Source organism: Rana temporaria, chromosome 1 (assembly GCF_905171775.1).
Source record: "Rana temporaria chromosome 1, aRanTem1.1, whole genome shotgun sequence".
NCBI lineage: Eukaryota > Metazoa > Chordata > Amphibia > Anura > Ranidae > Rana > Rana temporaria.
In genome coordinates, this window is record NC_053489.1 from 622,893,585 (window position 1) to 622,914,795 (window position 21,211).

At 44.2% G+C, this 21,211-nt stretch overlaps 1 protein-coding gene across 2 annotated transcripts in view; it reads right to left on the bottom strand.

Annotated features, from left to right (window-relative positions):
* The window catches only part of LOC120924395 (piRNA biogenesis protein EXD1-like), a 147,026-nt gene that overhangs the window by 52,443 nt on the left and 73,372 nt on the right, over positions 1-21,211 (bottom strand). The window contains exons 3-5 of one of the 2 annotated variants that reach the window (XM_040335340.1): positions 16,836-16,904; positions 7,377-7,443; positions 7,153-7,227 (exon numbers count right to left, since the gene is read on the bottom strand). In XM_040335340.1, coding sequence (XP_040191274.1) covers positions 7,153-7,227; positions 7,377-7,443; positions 16,836-16,904 — 211 coding nt within the window. The remainder of the gene's footprint in view (positions 1-7,152; positions 7,228-7,376; positions 7,444-16,835; positions 16,905-21,211) is intronic. The other variant, XM_040335341.1, reaches the window with a different exon arrangement.

Consider the following 21,211-nt stretch of genomic DNA (forward strand, 5'->3'; position numbering starts at 1 on the left):
CCAGACGGGTTTCCATACGAATATTATAAGACCTTTCTCCCCACACTTCTCCCCCACATGACTAAACTCTTCAACGCCTTTCTACAACAGACCCCCATCCCGCAGGATATGCAGCGATCATTTATCACCCTCATTCCTAAACCTGACAAGGACCCCTCACTATGCGCAAGCTACAGGCCAATAGCCCTATTAAACTCAGACCTCAAAATCTTTACGAAGGTCCTCTCCCTCCGTTTAAATGTAGTCTTGCCCTCCCTGGTCCATAAAGACCAGGTGGGCTTTGTCCCCCTCCGCCAAGCGGGGGACAATACGAGAAAGGTGATTGACCTAATTGACGTGGCGGGCAGGGAGGGCTCGGAATCTTTGCTCCTAAGCCTAGACGCAGAAAAGGCGTTCGACCGCCTCGGCTGGCCCTTCATGCTCGCCACGTTGAAACACATGGGGTTTAGGGGACCTTTTCTTCAGGCGGTCCGACACCTCTATACCAACCCGATAACACAGGTAAAAACTCCCTTTGCCACTTCGTCCACCTTCCCTGTCACCAATGGAACCCGCCAAGGGTGCCCGCTCTCCCCCCTGCTCTTCGCTCTGTGCGTCGAGCCCCTAGCAGCGACGATCCGCGGTAACCCGGACATTCGGGGTATTCCAGTAAGGGGGAGGGAATTTAAGATCTCCCTCTTTGCTGACGATATTATTCTAACATTGACGCGCCCCCGCATCTCCCTGCCCAATCTTCACGTTGAACTTGAACGATACGGGGCCCTCTCGGGATACAAAACCAACACCTCCAAGTCGATGGCCATGCCGATTAACATGCCCGAACCAGAGACCTTACACCTGCAGTCAGTCTTCCCATATCACTGGGAGCGAACCTCCCTGAAATACCTGGGGGTCCATCTGACCCCGGACTTTGCATCCCTGTACCAGGCCAATTTCCCCCCCCTTTATAGCTCGATCAGGGCGCTGATCCATAAATGGAAGCCCCATCAGATATCCCTTCTGGGCCGGATAGCGGCCATCAAAATGGTGATCCTTCCAAAACTGCTGTATCTGTTCCAGACCCTCCCCATCCCAGTCCCATGCGCCCATTTGCGAGCCCTACAAGCGGACCTCCTCCGGTATGTGTGGAACTACAAGCGCCACAGGATCCCACGTTCGGTCATGACGGCGGCGCGAACCGAGGGAGGCATGGCCTTCCCAGACCTGGTGAAATATTACCAGGCCTCACAGCTACGAGCGGTGGCATCATGGTTTCCCCAGAAGTCCTACAATAGGTGGACGGAGGTGGAAAAGATTTGGCTGGCGCCAATACACCCCAATAACCTCCTCTGGAACGCGAACGCGTCAGTGGAGCCAGGACGTTTGCTAGGCTCCATGCGGCAGCTTCAACGCATATGGAGGAGGCTAGCCCAAGGCTGCCGACTTAAATCTGATAGTTCCCTGCTGACTTCCTTTCTCTATAACCCTAAAGTACCGACAAGCCTCACCCACCCGATGTCATGGCCCTGGGCCTCGCGAAATCTATTTCATTTTGGCCATTTAGTAGATCCCAGGTCCCGCACCCTACACTCCTTCGCTGATCTCCAAGCCAAACATGACATCCCACGACAAGCTTTCTTCAGCTACCTACAGATTCGCCACTACGCCCACACAGTAGCCCCTCGGCTCCTCTTCTCGAAGCCAACCCCATTTGAGCGCATTATACTAGAGGGCACAGCCCGAAGGGGCCTTATATCAGACATATACCAAATCTTAAATGAACACTCCTTCCAACAAAACGGTAAACACGCCTATATGCTTCGATGGGAGAGGGAGCTGGGGGAGGTGCTCTCAGAGGAGGAATGGGGAGCGGTTTGGAGACAGGCGGCCAAAAGCTCTATCTGTACCCTTTATAAGGAGAATGCATACAAAGTGCTGTTTTTCTGGTACCTGACCCCGGACGTTCTCCACAAGATCTACCCTTCCACCTCTGACCGGTGCTGGCGATGCAACCAAGCTAGGGGCACACTGTTTCACATATACTGGGCCTGCCCCTTGATTGTCCCGTTCTGGACTCAGACACGAGAGCTCCTGACTCGCCTCCTGGAGGTGCCCATACCCCTCTCCCCGAAGCTATTCCTTCTGGGCCTGTCCCAACCTCGCATAGCCAAACCTTAAAAGGAAGCTGTTAAGACATATTACCACGGCGGCGAAGTGCTTGATAGCACTAAACTGGAAGAAACCGATGCCCCCATCCCAAGAGGCCCTCTACGTTAGGGTCAAGGATGTAGAACTCATGGAAAAAATGACGGCTAGGATCCGGGACAAACTGGAGGATCATGACCTTGTCTGGGAGAGGTGGCATGTGAGGGAGGATCCGCCGTGAGCCGACGACAGACCACCGAGGTATACTACTACACCCACCCCTCTTGCCTGCTTCCCCCCCCTCTTTCCCTTTTTCTTTCCTCTCCTTTTTTTTTTTTTTTTTTTTTCTTCTTCTTCTCCTTTTCTCTCCTTCTCCACTTGCCTCTCCCACTCTTCCATCCCCCCCTTCCCGCCCCACCTCCTCTATCCTTTCTCTCTTTTATTTGAATCCTGTTATTATACAAGCTACCGATAGTACAAATAACTATGAAACCACTGTGTAAGCACATTAAGCTGGAATTGTGTACCTCTTCTTTTCTCTTACACCAGATATGTTGCCATATTTTGTACTGACCTTTTTTCGAAAATAAAAAAACTGTTATTTGGAAAAAAAAAAGGTAAAAAGAGGATTTCATAGTGCAGTAGTTCGTTTAAAAATTGGTGCTTTATTCCAATCAAACTGACATCTTTAAAAGAGATACTTTTAAAAAAACAACACCGCACTGTTACAAAGTTTACAAGACTATTGGGAAACAAGTGCAAGTCTTTCCAGCATCGGTTCAGACCGATCAGCTTGGAGCGTGGTGACGTCAGCGATACTCGCTCCACCCGACGCTGCGTTTCTCCCAAGAGGGCATCAACAGGGAAGGAGGCGTAGGCACCTCCTTCCCTGCTGATGCCCTCTTGGCTGGAAAGACTTGCACTTGTTTCCCAATAGTCTTGCAAACTTTGCTTGCTTAACCCGAAGCAAGCATCCAGTGACAAGCCATCCCCATTTCAGTGCCTGAATGACCTCTCGGGGTCCAACGTTCTGGTAAGCGGCCATCCATTTCTACATACGAGAGAATTGTTTTTGCTGACCAGCTGTTTGCCATTTAAGTTACTTGTATCCATTCACTACTGAGTGAGATCACACGTGAACCAGTGCCTTGATGTTTTTCCTGACAGGACTCATTTATTGCACATCATTTCCTTGGATATGTTAATAGACATTTTTGTTATGTCACATTAATTTTTGAAATTTTTTGCTTCACCTATTGTAGCGCACCCGTTTCCCTTTTTATGCACATTTTTCGGAGCCCAATATTAGGTTTCTTTGTATTTAGGTGCAGCACTGTCATCGTATTTTCATTTTTTTGTATCAATTTATATTTAGTATTTGCACATTAAGGGGTTAGCACGGATTGTCCTTGCCTTTCATATCAGCCATAACCCCGGTACAGTTTTTTTTATGCAGGCGACCGGCTTTCTCATGAAACTCATGGTTTTTTTTTTTGGATCTTTTGCTTTAAAAAAAAAAAAAAAAAAAAAAAAAGAAGATAAAAGAAGAAGAGGTTTGGGGTCTTTTTGATCATAGATCTCTCCATAAAGTGGACCTGTCATCTTTATTTGCATTACAAGGGATTTTTACATTCCTTGTAATAGGAATGAAAGTGATAAAAAAAAAAAAAAAGGGACAGTGTAAAAAGTAAAATAAATAAAAAAATCCATCCTGGATCATCTGAACATATCCTCATGTGTGGGTCCCAAAAGAGAATGATACCAATGGTACTCACTGCTTATTTAACTTTATTTATGATAAATATTTAAAAAATCCACTCACATATTATTCAAGTAACATGGATAATAGAGAGGATATGTTGACAATCCAGGATGGCAATGGTTTAACATTCCAATACCCACACAGAAGGAGGCATAGGGAGGAACAGTAATCTTATTTAAGGGAAAATGATGGCTGACCTAATATATTAGGTCCATCTTGTAAGGTGAGAGTGGAATAACACTGGTGGTGGGCTAGAAGCACCACAGATTCAAGCAACTAAAGACTATATTTTTTCTCTCGTTAAAAAAAAATATATATATTTTTACCGTATTTATATATTAAATGGACACATGATACTGAACAGTGATTTTATTTTTTGAAGAACATTTTAAGAACTCCATTCATTCATTCTTTCACCTCCAAAAGGTGTTAAATGGTGCCGGTGCCATATTCTTCCGCTGCTGTCTCTTCCTGTCCGCCGGTTACCTGCTAAAAAACAAACAAAAAATACGCTCTTCTGTGGCTGTCTCTCCACTGTGTTGTCTCCTGCTGTGTGGCATCCGTTATATAGCCATGGGGTGTGGCCATCTGATGACATCACTCGGAGAGCCCGTCCCTTGTGATGTTACATATAAGAGATGCCACACAGCGGGCAACACAATGGAGGAAGTCGGCCACAGAAGAGCAGATTTTTTCGCTTTAGGGGGATAACCAGTGGCGAGGAAAAATAAAAAGACAGCTCGGGGAGAAGACAGCAGCAGCGGGAAAAGACAGCACAGAGATATTTTATTAAAGGATTTGTCAAAATCTTTTTTTTTCACATTTCACTGCTTTTTGAGGTGAATGGGTAGGGGTACAATGTACCCGATACCCATTCACATAGGGGTGGGATATTCTTAAAGGGGGGCTGCCAGATTCCGATAAGCCCACCGGTAGCAGACCCCGACAACCACCGGCCAGGGTTGTTGGGAAGAGGCCCTTGTCCCCATTAACATGGGGGCATGCAGGCCTGATATGGTTTGGGGGGGGGTGGAGGGAGCTCGTCCCCTTCCTTGCCTGACCTGCCAAGCGGCATGCTCAGATAAGGGTCTGATATGGACCTGGGGGGGGGACCCCACGCCGTTTTTTTTCACGTTTTATTTTTTGCCGGCATTTCTTTCATTTTACATTCAGCTGTCAGCGAGGAACCCTGGAAGAATGGTCAAACATTCCCATAGACACACTCCTAAACCTTGTGGACAGCCTTCCCAGAAGAGTTGGAGCTGTTATGGCTGCAAAGGGCGGGCCAACTCAATATTGAACCCTATGGACTAAGACTGTGATGCCATTAAAGTTCATGTGTGTATAAAGGCAGGTGTCACAATACATTCGGCAATATAGTGTACAAAAGCCCCAGCAAAAAATTTGTCTATCCACACTAAGTAAGGTGGGTGAAGGAATCTGTTTGAAATCTATAAGTGTATGGAAAGGTTTACTTTGACTGAGGAGAAGCCTGGATATTAGGGTGAGAAGTGACAAGTCCCTTGAGATCTAGGAATTGCTTCTTTGTCCAATTCCTGACCTCAGGTTAGGATTATGCATATTAATTTATTTGTTAACCACTTAAGACCCAGACCAAAATGCAGCTAAAGGACCCGGCCAGGTTTTGCGATTCGGCACTGCGTCGATTTAACAGACAATTGCGCGGTCGTGCGACGTGGCTCCCAAACAAAATTGGCGTCCTTTTTTTCCCACAAATAGAGCTTTCTTTTGGTGGTATTTGATAACCTCTGCGGTTTTTATTTTGTGCACTATAAACAAAAATAGAGCGACAATTTTGAAAAAAATTCAATATTTTTTACTTTTTGCTATAATAAATATCCCCCAAAAATATGTAAAAAAAAAAAAAAAAAATCTATTCCTCAATTTAGGCCGATACGTATTCTGCTACCTATTTTTGGTTTAAAAAAAAAAAAAAAAAAAAAAAAAAATCGCAATAAGCGTTTATCGGTGTTTACAAAATAGGGGATAGTTTTATTGCATTTTTATTAATTTCTTTTTTTTACTATTAATGGCGGCGATCAGCGATTTTTTTCGTGACTGCGACATTATGGCGGACACTTCGGACAATTTTGACACATTTTTGGGACCATTGTCATTTTCACAGCAAAAAATTGTTTATTGTGAAAATGAAAATTGCAGTTTGGGAGTTAACCACAGGGGGTGCTGATGGGGTTATGTGTGACCTGAAGTGTGTTTACAACTGTAGGGGGGTGTGGCTGTAGGTGTGACGTCATCGATTGTTTCCCCCTATAAAAAGGGATGACACGATCGATGCTGCCGCCACAGTGATGAATGGGGAAGCCGTGTTTACACACGGCTCTCCCCGTTCTTCAGCTCCGGGGACCGATTGCGGGACTCCAGCGGCGTTCGGGTCCGCGAGTCCCGCGGTCACGGAGCTTCGGACCGGGTCGCGGGAGCGCGCCCGCACGGCTGGGCTTAAAGGACAACGTACCTATACGTTGATGTGCCCAGCCGTGCCATTCTGCCGACGTATATCGGCGTGAAGGGGTCCTTAAGTGGTTAAATTAATTACTAAATTTTGTTAAATGAAAATGAACCTATCACACAAGGTCATTGTGGTCTTCTTAATGTTCTTATGCCGCGTACACACGACCGGTTTTAATGGTCTAGAAAAAAAAAATATATAATTTCGACGTGGCCTGGCTTGCCTACACACGATTGTGAAAAAAAAATGCTTGCGCAAAGTGCGGTGACATACAACGGCACTATAAATGGGAAGTCAAAACCAGATGGCGCCACCCTTGGGGCTGCTTTTGCCGATTTTGTGTTCGTAAAAGTTTGGTGGGAGACGATTTGCGCTTTACAGTCTTCGTGCTTTTCAGTCTGTTACAGCGTGAAGAATGTGCTATCTCCATTACGAATGCTAGTTTTACCAGAACGAGCACTCCCATCTCATAACTTGCTTCTGAGAATGCGCGTTTTTTTCATGAAAAATGCTCTGGCGACTACACACGATTGTTTTTCGTGCTTGATCTTTCCTGCCAATTTAGAGCTGAAAATATGTGAGAACTGCCAGTGTGACCTATTCCATTATCATAAATCCACTGGTTGTGGGAGGAAAGGCTCTCTGTGCATCATATTGCCTTCACCAAGAAAGATGCAATTATCAGAGCCAATCCATAGTGCAACAATACAGAACAAAACTACCCAACAAATGCAGATGCAGGTGTGGACTGTAACACATAGCAAGAAGGAACACCAACCTCCACTCCAAAGCTGCCATAAGCTCCTCCATCTTTGACTCAGAAAAGTTCTCTTCTGCCTCCTGGCCTCTTTCCCTGTGCAGAGGGGTTGGAAGAATTTCCCATTCGCTTGTCAAGTTTTTATACTGACTCATAACAACATGTCACTTTTATTATAATTTAAGTAAAGGTATAAATTACAATGTAAATAAGGTTCAGCAGAGACTCGTTTGATTCTCCCATACCTGTTTGCAGGTTGCTGCTCTCTGGCCTCTGCTATAGCATGATTTTCCTTATCCACCCGCATATCCACTGGAACAGCAACAGTACAAAAATCAGACTTTATAAAGAAAGTCATTGAAACCGTCATATGCTAAAACTGTAATAAATGCACTTATCCATTTATATATGGAGGAGATCCTCTGTGGTGTGTGTATTACAAAAGCAACCAGATTCCAGGTGACAGTTGTTACCTGGAAGTTTCAATCTGATTGGTGGCTTAAAGGGTCACTAAAAGAAAACATTTCTTTAGCTAAATAGCTTCCTTTACCTTACTGCAGTCCTGGTTTCATGTCCTCATTGTTCGTTTTTGCTTTGAAGTAGCTGTAAGTCTTCTCTGATCTCCACACTTCCTGCTTGTCTGGCTCCTTATGAAAAAAACTCATGCTAGCTTTTCACCGTGGTCTCTAATCAAGAAGGTGTGATTACTATGTATCTAAAACTCCTCAGAACCAATCAGATTCATTTTAAAAACAAACACTGCCCTGTGTTTGTTTTTGTTCTGTGTGTCTCTGTAACTTCACAGAAACATGAAACTAGTTTAAAAACCAAACTAAACTGCAGGTACATTATATGATTGATTTTTATTTATTTTTAATCATTTTTAAAAAGGTATCAGTTAAAGCGGAGTTCCGGCCACAATTTCACGTTTTAAATATAAATACCCCTGTAATACACAAGCTTAATGTATTCTAGTAAAGTTAGTCTGTAAACTAAGGTCCGTTTTGTTAGGTTGTTACAGCATTTAAACACTTTATAAAATAGAAATTGACTGGGGCCATCTTAAGTGTGGGCATCATGAAGCCAGACTGTATGACTTCCTGGATTTCAGCCTTGCAGATCTCGCACATGCTCAGTGCTGCACAAGCAGTGCCAGATCAGGTTTCAGCACCTGTGCTGTCCAAGTCACATGATTCTTTGAGACTGGGGAGTGCACAGACTCTTGGAAAGTTACACCCACTACATTCCCAGGAGTCTGTGCGGTGTAGGTTAGGAAGCATTAAGCACCTAGGTGCAGGAAGAGGGAAGATTAACTATTCTGCCTAGCAACAACACTTTGAAGGCATCTAAAAAAAAAAAAAAAAAAAAATCGTAAAGGACTAATGACATTTTTTTAAAACTACTGATGTAATGTTATATTTATGGGTGGAACTCCACTTTAACTATTATGTCTCTATACCCTGTAAACAGTAATTTCAGCCAAAAAAAAATGTTTCCTTTAAGTTAAAACAGGCAATTAATTTTTAAAGAATAACTCTTGCCTAAAGGAAGACCAGGGCATTTAGCAATTAGGGAGCCAGTGAAAAATCACTAAAAATAACCAATTACATTTATATATGTTCCTTGAAATGACAGATCTGAAGGGCATACAACAGGGATAGCAAGGAAATTATCCATAAATGTATAAAAATTACCCTTTAGTGACTTTTCCGATGACAGTTTCTAATTCTCTTCACAGACCATCTTTTATTATCACTCTACCTGCTAAAGATAGGAGTGTTCCCACTCCTTCTGCTGCATGACCCATAACATACACTCAGTAATCACACTATTATGTACACTGCTGTGAATGCAAACAACCAAAACAGTTAGGCCTCGTACACACGGTTTGATTGTTGGACGACTGTCACGGTCCCTACTGTGCCAAGCAGACGGCGAGGCCTGGTCGTGCCCCAAGTGGCTCTGGGTGGTATTGAACCTGGGACCTCTCTATTGCTGCTTCGGTTCCTTACTTCTGAACCACTCCTCAGTTTGGTATTCTGCTTGCTTTCCAGCTAAGGCTGGGTTCACACTATGATTTTCCCGTCCGTCAGACGCATACGATTTCAGCATTGAAAACGTACGGGCCCGGACGGGAAAACGTATAGATAGACAATGCATTGCAAATTGTATGCACTCAGATGCATCCGGGTGCGTACGATTTGCTGACAAAACGTTTTTTTAAACGTACGCAAAACCGTGTTCAACCACAGTTTTGCGGACGTTTTTAAAACAGTATGGCAAACGCATACGTTTTTCTTTAACATTAACGTCAATGGAAAATGCACATATGTGCGGTTCCATACGTTCCCGTCCGTTTCAGCCGCATACGGTTTTTCATATAAATCGTATGCGGCTGACGGACGGGAAAATCGTAGTGTGAACCCAGCCTTAGCCTGGTTCTGAATGAGGTGCTGATCGCCTTTCTCTGGATCTCCTTGCAATCTGCACCTGTCTCTCCTGGTCCAGCTGAGGCAGGTTACCCAATCAACTAGGGTATAAAACACTGCCTCACTCTGAGGGATTTGTCAGTTCATTGTGATTGTCCTGTCATTGCCAAATGTTCCTGTGTACCTGTATCATCTGTGTTTTGTTTCAGCTACAAGACTGACTCCGGCTTCTGACCCTGGCTATGTTTATCGTGTATTCTGAATTCTGGAATCCCTGACCACGGCTTAACTTTGACCATCCTTTGGCAAATCCCTGTCAAGTCCCTGTGCACAGACTTACAGCCCAGGTAGCTTCTTACTTTGTTACCATGGGCTGTGTGTATTTGTAAGGGTGAGCATACAACTCTGAAATATGGACTCCAGCCAAGGTAAGCCCTTACAACGACCGAGCATCTAATTTTTCAAAAGTGCGAGTGCAGGATTTTGTGTAGAAAACCATCCGCAAATTGTCGTTTGACAAACACGAACATCGTGATGTACTAAGGAGTATAAAGAAAAAGTTAATTTCTCAGGTGCCACCCTTTGGACCCCTTCTGCCAAATTCATTTTAGTAGAAGTTTGGTGAGCGTTGATTTGAGATTTTCAGATTGTACAAAACAAAATGCCTTTTAAAATATGTTTGGCATAACTACATCCTTATCACCAGCAAAGCAGCTTCATTATTATCCCGTTAATTAAGATGAGAATTTTGACATTTCATCATCAATTGCTGCGTCACGAATGTTAATTCTAGATTACGAACAGTAGTTTACAAGACCGAACTCTAACCCAGCCGTTCCTTGATTCCGATCATGTGCGTTTGTACTTTCGACTTCTGTGTGAAGGATTTCTGTAATGACCATCTGAAAATCAGACATTGCGTTCACATCAGACTAAAATTTTATGGCCTGCACATCCAACTTTTGTCTGAAAAATTAAAATCTGCCATTGAAAGCACCGTACCAACGATCCAAAAATCTGCAGACAGCTCGTCTTACGAATTTTCCCTCCTGATTTTTGTATCGTGTGTACGAGGCCTTAAAGTGGGGCTCTTGGTGAGACCCCCGGTCTCTGTGCTGGAAGAACGCTGACAGCACAATGGGAGTCATACAAATATGTGGCCTGACAGAAAGAAGCTCAGTGTAGTGGGGCTGCATATTTGTGTTACGTCAGCATAAAGGGGTAAAAAGGCATGCAGGTATAATCAAGAGCTTTAACGGATACAGGTAAAGCAGCCCATGCAAATGCATTGGCTGCTGTGCCCAAGCAAACATGGCAGTGGGGAAACTGCAATGGTGTAAACCTAGCTAAATTGACGGACTCTAGAAGGATTGCAGTACCCAGTGTGGTGGTTACCACATCTCAGGAGAAAAGTACCTTCATTAACCACTTGCCGCCCGCCAATGACAGATTGACGGCGGCAAAGTGGTTGCCTAATCCTGACTGGACGTCATATGACGTCCTCAGGATATTGAGCCGCTGCGTGCCCCCATCGCGGCGATTGTTGTTGCGGGGTGTCAGTCTGACACCCCGCAACACCGATCTAGGTAAAGTGTCTCTCACGGACACACTTTACCACGTGATCAGCCGTGTCCAATCACGGCTGATCACAATGTAAACAGGAAGAGCCATTGTTGGCTCTTCCTCACTCGCGTCTGACAGACGCGAGTAGAAGAGAGACGATCGGCGGCTCTCCTGACAGGGGGGGTTTGCGCTAAATGTTTATCAGCGCAGCTCCCCCTCGAATCGCCACACTGGACCACAAGGGAATTAAAAAAAAAAAAATGGGCAAAAAAAAAAGACAGAAAAAAAAAAGATGCCAATCAGTGCCCACAAATGGGCACTGATTGGCAACATGGATCCATCAGTGCCACCCCACAGTGTCCCATCAGTGCCACCCCACAGTGCCCACCTATTAGTGCCCATCTGTGCCACCCATAAGTACTCAGTGCCGCCTATGAGTGCCCAGTGCCGCCTATGAATGCCCATCAGTGCCGCCTATGAGTGCCCATCAGTGCCGCCTACAAGCGCCCATCAGTGCCGCATACCAGCGCCACCTATCGGTGCCCATCAGTACTACCATATCAGTGCCCGTAATTGAAAGAGAAAACGTACTTATTTACAAAAAAATTAACAGAAAAAAAAATAAAAAAAACTTTATTTTTTTTTCCAAAATTTTCGGTCATTTATTTAGTTGTTGCGCAAAAAAAAAAAAAAAAAAAAAAAAAAAAAAAATCGCAGAGGGGATCAAATACCACCAAAAGAAAGCTCTATTTGTGGGGAAAAAAGGACGTCAATTTTGTTTGGGTACGGTGTAGCATGACCGCGCAATTGTCATTCAAAATGCGACATGGCTGAAAGCTGGAATTTGGCTTGGGCGGGAAGGTGCGTAAGTGCCCTGTATGGAAGTGGTTAAAAAGTAATTTGTCCTGCTCAAAGATCAACCACAGTTGCCACTTCAGTAATGGATGTTCACATTGTTGGGATCCACTACTTTCAAATTATTCCACATTATATGATAGAAAGCAGAATATGGCTGTTCCATCAGACATAAAAAACAACTTTATTATTCCAGCAATGTTGAGAACACTTCTCCCAGCTGCCAGAGCTGGATGGAGTTTTCTTAACCACTTGCCGACCTGATGTCATTATACTGCGGCAGGTCAGCACGATCCCGCGAACAGCCGCAGCTGTACCTCGGTCCGTTTAAGCGAGATTGCAGGCGCACATGCCCGCTGCCAAAAGCTTGTGACCGGCAAACGAGAGGCAGAACAGGGACGTGTGTGTGTAAACACACGCATCCCTGTTCTGAGAGGAGATGCAGATCGTGAGTTCCTACAAGCTGGAAACCATAATTTGTCATCTCCTATAGCGAGTCCCATCCCCTTCAGTTAGAACACACACTAGGGAACACAGTTAACTCCTTCCCTGACATTTACACAGTAATCAATGCATTTTTACAGCACTAAATCGCTGTATAAAAGCCAATGGTCCCAAAAATGTGTCAAAAGTGTCTGATGTGTCCGCCATAATGTTCGGCCATAATCTTTGGCCAAACCCCCGTAGAAATCCCTTAGCGACTAAACGTACGTAGGGTGCCAGTAACGTCATCACGTTCCGTCCATCGAGACGGCAGTGTTACGAGCATACAGGAAGTGAGGAGAAGCAAATGGTGATGATGCGGCTCCCACGACATTAACGCTGAACCATAGCATTTTTTTAAGTGTATCAATTACCTTATTAAATCCATTTAGATTGAACATACTGCACCATGAAGGTTTCTGTCTGTAACAGGCGCTCCGCACGCTTTCGGTGTCGTAATGCGTTCCATGTTGGAATGCATACGGCGCTTGCGCGATGACATCGCCCGGCGCAGCTCTGCGTTCCAGCGTGAAAGTGCGCCGCACACGGCGCCCTGTTTGAATTTAGTGCAATGCACTGCAGCTGTTCTTCTGCCTATAAAGGCATTTAATGGAGATACAGCTGGCGTTCTATTGTTGTCAGCCGTAGATCGGCCTACGCTACAGACATGGATGCCTTACTCCCCATGCCGGAACAACGCTCCAGCCGCAACGACTACTTTGGACACCATCTACAGCTGCTGTAATTAGGAGCCATGGTTGGGGACAACTTCAACAGACAGCCCTATTGAACATCCTACACCTCAGGATTCCTAGTTCCTAAACTGAAGCCTGCAAAACGGATAAGTTACATTTCTGTTACTTAAAAAGTTACAGCAATACCTGCCACACATATACCAGCTATACAATTGCTGTTGCCTATCATATCTTCTACTGCTCAACATCTAGGATACTGTTGTGTATAGGACTGTCTGCTAAGGAATATGTAAAAGGCACATCTGTACTCAAATACCCTGAGCTATATTCACCTTGCATGTATAACTAATAGTTATTACTATAACCGCTAACTACCATATGTACTCTCAAAATACCTGAGCTATATTTACCTATTATATAAAACTAGTTATACTACAGTTCTCAGTTACTATATGTACTCTCAAAGTACATGAGCGATATTGCCTCTCATACGCTTCTATTAGTTGCCAGTACAACTTGTGTTACTACGTGTACCCTCAAAGTACCCGAGCTATATTGCCTCTCATATGCAATTAATATTTGTTACTACAAATATAATTCACTACGTGCTTGACAGAAGTATAAAATACTTATAGGCCTTGACCCAATTGTTGAACATGTTCGCTCTAACTTTTCTATGCTAGGGGTTGATGCCATTTCATAGCGTCTCCCCTAGTGGCCTAAATACATCTCTACATGTTAAGGTTGATATGATGTAGAGAACCCCCAAACTCCTGTGATGCCTGGGGTCCCTTACTGATAATCACCTGCATGTAGTGGTGTATTGGGATATTGTCCTTGAACTTTAATTTTAAACGCCAAGCCTTGGTCGCATGTTGTAATGCGTCAATGCTTAGTAGATCAACGCCTTTCTTTATGTGACACAGATGATGTATAGATCCCCCAAACTCCTGTTGCGAGGAGTGACGCCTGGGGCCTAGTACTGAAGTACAGTGGTGAAGTGAGTAGCACTTTCGCCTAGCAGCAAAAGGGTCGCTGGTTCGAATCCCAACCACGACACCATCTGCCTGGAGTTTGCATGTTCTCCCTGTGCCTGCGTGGGTTTCCTCCGGGTACTCCGGTTTCCACACTCCAAAGACATGCTGGTAGGTATATTGGATCTTGTCCAAATTGGCCCAGTATATATATATGTATATCTGTATGTATGACTGCGTGTGTCAAGATCCTACGGGGTAAAATGACCGCACCAGCTAAGCAGACACTGGCTGGAACAAGCGCCTAGAGGTGATTCAGTTTGCATGTGTAGCGCTATACAAGTCATTCATTCAAAATCCCAATGAGCACAGTGGCCTCCATCATCTGTAAATGGAAGTAGTATGGAACCATGGGGACTCTTCCTAGAGCGGGCCGCTCGGCCAAACTGAGTGATCGGGGAGAAGGGCATTAGTCAGGAAGGTGACCAAGAACCCAGTGATTACTCTGACAGAGCTCCAGTGTTTCTCTATGGAGAGAGGAGAACCTTCCAGAAGAACAACCATCTCTGCAGCACTCCACCAATCAGGGCTGTATGGTAGAGTGGCCAGACGGAAGCAACTCCTCAGTAAAAGGCACATGACAGCCATGAGAAACAAAATTCTGTGGTCTGATGAAACAAAGACTAAACTCTTTGGCCTGAATGGCAGGAGTCATGTCTAGAGGAAACCAGGCGCCGCTCACCACCATCGCTACAGTGAAGCATGGTGGTGGCAGCATCATGCTGTGGTGATGTTTTTCAGCAGCAACTGGGAGACTAGACAGGATTGAGGGAAAGATGAATGCAGCAGTGCAAAGACATCCTTGATGAAAACCTGCTCCAGAGTGTTCTGGACCTCAGATTGGGATGAAGGTTCATCTTCCAACAGAACCACGACCCTAAGCACACAGCCAAGATAGCATAAGGAATGGCTATGGGACAACTCTGTGAATGTCCTTGAGTGGCCCAGCCAGAGCCCAGAGCTGGAACACGATTGGAGAAATCTGAAAATGGCTGTGCACTGACGCTCCCCATCCAACCTGTTGGAGCTTGAGGCTGGGTTCACACTATTGTGATTTTCCCGCATCCAATTTGCAAAAGTAGGAGATTTTGACAGGCTCTCTACGGAGCCGGTTCACATATCTCCGGTGCAAATTTGCAAAGGGGTCATGTGCGTCTTTTGGTCCATTTCAGGTCCAAATACGGCCAAAAGTTCGAGCTGAAATCAGACCTGAAACAGGGACGCACCGGAGCCCTGCTGTGAGCCACATGCAAACATGGTGTGAACCCAGCCTGAGAGGTCCTGCAAAGAATGGGAGAAACCACCGAAAAATAGGTGTACCAAGCTTGTAGCATCATACTCAAAAAGACTTGAGGCTGCAATTGGTGCCAAAGATGCTTCAACAAAGTATTGAGTAAAGGCTGCAAATACTTATGTACATGGGATTTTTTTTTCGTTTTTAATTTTATATAAAATTTGCAAAGATTTCAAACTTCGTTCACATCGTCATTATGGGGTATTGTTTGTAGAATTTTGAGGAAAATTATGAATTTATTCTATTTTGGAATAAGTCTGTAACATAACAAAATGTGAAAAAAGTGAAGCGCTGTGAATACTTTCCGGATGCAATATATATATATTAGGGCTGTTAATGATCAAAATGTTTCTGTTCGATTAATCGTTTTTTTTTAATCGATTAATCTACTAATTTCAATTATAACGCACATAAAGATCCAACTACTTTTAGCTGATCTCCTTGGAGATAAAATCGATGATGCTACATAAACTGTAAAAATGGTGCGAGTAATACCAAACGGTACCAAAAGCAGTCATAAAAACATGTAGCTAAGTATGATACTGGTATAAAAATGTGTACAACGATACCACTGCTGAATCCAGATGAGGAATAGTTAACATCAGTCCGTTGGCATGTAGATGTCCCGTAAAGGGAACTATCACAACTCCCAGAGGATGGTTGAAGAATCCCAGGTTGATAGAGGGAAGTGATAGAGGGAATTGTAACAGCCCTTGCGTGTGGCAGATAGTAAGGCCCCGCCGGTGTCTGTGACATCACCGGATCTCCCTGAAGGCCCAGAAGCCAGCGGAGAGGTGAGTACCAATCAAAAGAATTTTAATCGATCAAAAAAAATTAAAAGGTTAATTAAAAGTTAATTTGCACAGCCCTAATACACACACACACACACACACACACACTTGGCATCTGAAGAATAAGGGGATAAGGTCAGGGTTTGGTATACAGCCTGATGATGGTGTAATGGTATGCAGAATGTTTTCATTGCACACGCAAGCTCAAGTAATGTCATAATGTGAACACTACAGAGAACCCAAGCATTGCTGCTGCCCAAGTGCAACTTTTTATGGGTAATAGATACGTGTACCTAATAAAGTAGCTGATGAGGGCAACACAACACCAAGACTCTTTTATAACATCGGTGCCAACTGTAAACTGTTTCGCCACAGCAGACTTCAGGTGATTTATGGGACCATTATATTATGCAACTCTCTATTAAACACTTAAAATGAATGCTCAGTTTTGGGTAAATTTACCCTATTTTAACAATTGAGGACTTTTATGATTCTAGTTAAATGTTTACATTTCACCATCACTACCAGGATCAGAAATAATAGATTGATTAGAGACGTACCACGTATAATGTCTGCTGCAGGGAACACGTGAATTCCGGGCTTTCTTTTACCGCTTGCCAAATCCTTTACTGCAAAACCATGAAATTGGAGTCAGAGAGAATATTTAAAAAAAATAAGGTATTTAAGCTTTTCTAGCAGCATAGAAGTTAAAATAAAAGATGGAAGTTGAAGCTCCAGGAAACTTGAAAAATCTAATTTTTAACCGCTTGCTTAGTTTATTGAAAAGTAAAAGCAGTTTTACTTACTCGATTCTTCCTTCAAATGGCTCTCCTCAATGCTTCGGCAGTGGAGCAGAGAAATGCAGTAAGTAAATCTACTTTTCCATGCCTAGCAAATGAGCAGTTAATCCTTGCATAAGCCCCACTCTAAGGAAAAAAATGTCAAGTTTCCTGGAGTTGGGCTTTACATGAAAGATGCAATGATATATACAATGGCAAGAAAAAATAAAAGTATGTGACTCCCTTGAAATTAAAGTGATTGTAAAGGGTCGCTTTTGAAAAAAAATAACAAACATGTTATACTTCCCTGCTCTGTGTAAGGGTTTTGCACAGGGAAGCCCCGATCCCCCTCTTCTGGGGTGCCCTGCCGGTGCTCCTGGCTCCTCCCCTTCATCGAGTTCCCCCACGAAAAGCCGATTTCCATGGGGGCACCCGTACGGGCGTTGCTTCAGAGTCCTGCTGCTGCATCCATTCACACAGACAGCGGGACTGGGCCCTGTGTCACTGGATTTGATTTACAGCAGCGGGAGACAATGTTAATCTGTCCAATGAGGACAGAAACAGCGGCTGGAGTCGCTGGGCTCATGCACGTTGCTGGATCGGATGGGCTCAGGGAAGAAATGGGGGGGGGGGGGGGGTCTGAAAGGGGAGCTGCAGCAAAGACGACTTTTCACCTTAATGCATAGAATGGTCTGAAAGTCTTTGGCACCTCAGCAGTATTCACACTGCCTCCAGACCCATGCCCAAACTTGTCCTCCTATACCCTGTTCCGAACTCCAGGGGTATTGGACAGGAGGTGTAGGGGAGGCCTTTTCATCAATTTGGCCCTCACCTGGTATGCGAGTACCTATTCTGTCAGGCGATTCTGAGAACTATACGTATATAGCAAGATAACCCTAAGCCCCAATCAATAATTTTTCACTGGGTCATTGTACGTCAACAATGTCCAAAGGCCACATTTTTAAAAATTTGTCCCTTCCAATATCTGTTCCAAATGACCAATATTCAATGTTAACCCAACCTGGTGCATGACACTTTCTCATGGTTTTATATTTATGAACTCTCAAGCCCCATGGTTACCTAATGGTAAATGGTTTCATTTTTATTGGGTGCTCTTTACCTACCGTAAGCAGCCTTGGTGTCTAGGATCATAACACAGCATGTTAAGGTACAGTATATACCCAGATATATACACAAGGAATAGAGGGAGAGTACAGAGCAGAGGCTGTAGGACCCTATGGATTGGGACTAGTGGTAATTATCTCTACCTCTACTATAATCATAGACACATGCACACCAAGATCAATTTTAGTACAAGCCAATTAACTTACAAACATTATAGCGGATAGTGTTCATAGTGGGAACTGAATCAATCCCCATCATCGATTCAACCACTTTTGCTAAACTTTATATTAAAGAATTTCTTGTTTTACAAATACAACAAATCAAACATTCCCTCCATTACCCATCACCCCTCCCATTCTTCCCACCCCCCTAAACTGGTATATATCTATCAGGATAAATGAAGAGTTCTTATCATGGGTGTTACATTAGGTAGGGGGTGGTCACATAAGGCAATCTCGTCTAGTACTGTAGTTCTTTAGGATCTAGAATTCTTATCTAAACACTGCATCTGCTCATCATCCATTTCACTCTCATCCCTCATTCTCAATCTCATTCACCTTGATCCAATTTCTAATAGGTCACGTCTCAACATTAGAGTGCCTACCTAATCAAAGTTCACATCCCCTTGCTTCCCACCAGGGTTTCCAAATTTTTCATACTTAAAATAGTTTCTTTATTTTGCAAATATCTTCATAAAGGTTACATACCAAAAAAGTATTCAAGATATTCAGACATGGATGATATCCGTTTCGCGCTTACATGCTTACGCCCTTCCTCAGATCAAGTCAGAACACATCTGAGATATACACTGCAGCAACTTTGTTTGACCCCTCGATCCCTTCCTTTTCTTATTTTCGTTCTACTTTCCCACTTTACATCCGGTCACACTGTTTCAACATTCACTTTTTCTCCTTGCATTAGAACCTGAGGTGTGCCTCCTGCTTGTCCATCTCCAGGTCTGGCAATGTGTTGCGGCTGTTCATGTTCCTCTTTGGCTGATGTTTCCGGCCACCCTTTCCTGGGCTCCCTTTGTTGGCTGGAGAGCCCTTGTTTTGTGGGGGGCTCTGTCCCCGCCTCTACCTCAGGGGAGACAGCTCATCCAGGGCCATCAGCATATTCCCAATTATGGCATCATTGGGCTATTTACTTGGGCTTTGTCACTGGTAATGTATAGTCTCCTACCCTGCTCTCCTATTGAAAGCATAATCTAATCCATTTGAGACATAATTGTCCATGTATTTACCATTCCAGTTGACATTTACGCACCTCACTCCTGATGACTGGCTTTAAACGCCAAGAAACATGTCGAGTCCATGCTCAGGGATGCCAAGTCAAGTTTGTCCAACAATTAATTTTTACCAATCTTACTGTGTATCTATTTTAATGGGATAATCATGTTCACTTTATCTGAATGTCCATTTATTGATTGTGACTGCTTTACTATCTGAATGTCCATTTATTGATTGTGACTGCTTTACTAATCATGTATACCCCAAATGAATATTAAATATGTCTGTTATTATTATGACTTGAATTATGCCTTTGTCTGTCTGAATTATGCCTTTGTCTTTAATATGATACATACTACATAATTTCATATCCACTACTGGTATTTAATTTATTGGGTTTGATTACCTAGCAGTCTCATGGCCACAGAGATCTCCCTTTTGGGAATGTGACAGTCAATCTACTCCTCTATCCTAGATTTCTTCAGACACACATCCCTGCCTCTTTAAAGTCCCACGACCCCTTTCCTTTTTTTTTCTCTGTAGTTCATGGATGGACACAGCAGCATATTCTTGACAGTAGGGCATTGGCCTTCTTTCAGAAGAGGACTAGGCAGAAACATGTTGAAGTGTTAATACACTTTAACTGTACAGTACCACCCAGGAGGCGGTCCCTCTGGATACAACCCCTCTCCCTGCATGCAGAAGCTCAGTTGGTCAAAAAGCAGTACAAGCATAAAAAACAAAAAGGAGGGGTGGGTGCTGTGTCCGTCCATGAACTACAGATAAAAGGATTTTACGGTAAGTACAAAAATCCTATTTTCTCTTGTGTTCATGGACTAACACAGCAGCATATTCTTGACAGTAGGGACGTCCCCAAGCAGTGTCCAAAAAACGAGGGGTGGGAACAGCAAACAAACTTCACCCCAAACATAACCAGAGCCCCTCAACGAAGAGTTGCAACCTTAACAGCCGCCTGCAAAACCTTGTGGCCGAAGCAAGCATCCAAAAATGCACTCACATCAACTTTGTAGAATTTTGTGAAGGTGTGAACGGACGACCAGGTCGCAGCCTTACACGCCTGGGAAACAGACGCCTGATGTCAGAAAGCCCAAGAGGCACCCATCACCCGGGTTGAATGTGCCGTGACAGGAAAGGGAGGCGCCTGCCCTTGTAGAGCATAAGCCTGAATCACGACCTGTCTGATCCACCTAGAGATGGTGGTCGACCAACGCAGCCTCTTTTGGATGTGACGGTCAAGGACACAAGGATGGAAGTACAATGTCCTCATCAAGATGAAAAGCTAAAACAACCTTAGGAAGAAACTAAGGCTGCGGACGTAGCACCGCCTTATCCTTGGAGGATCAGATAAAGAGCCTTGCAAGACAAGGCTGCCAGCTCAGAAACCCGTCTGACGCAACAGCCACCAAAAAGCCAACTTTCTGAGAAAGTGTCAATAAAAGGAATCTCCCTAATGTTTTCAAACGGACCAGACCAGATTCAAGTCCCACGGAGGCAGTGGAAGTCGCACGGGAGGGGCCACATGTCGAACCCCCTGTACAAACGTACTCACCAGTGAATGAGCCACCAAGGGCCCTTGAAAGAAGACAGCCAAGGCCGAGATCTGCCCCTTAATAGTACTTAAGGCAAGCTTTTGGTCCACTCCACGCTGTAAAAACAGCAGGTTCCTGGAAACCGAGTATGCACGTGGACACCACTTCAGCTCCTCACACAGAGATGTAGGCCTTCCAAGTACGATGATAAACTTTCCTAGAGGAAGACTTCTGTGCCCTCAGCATGGTAGAA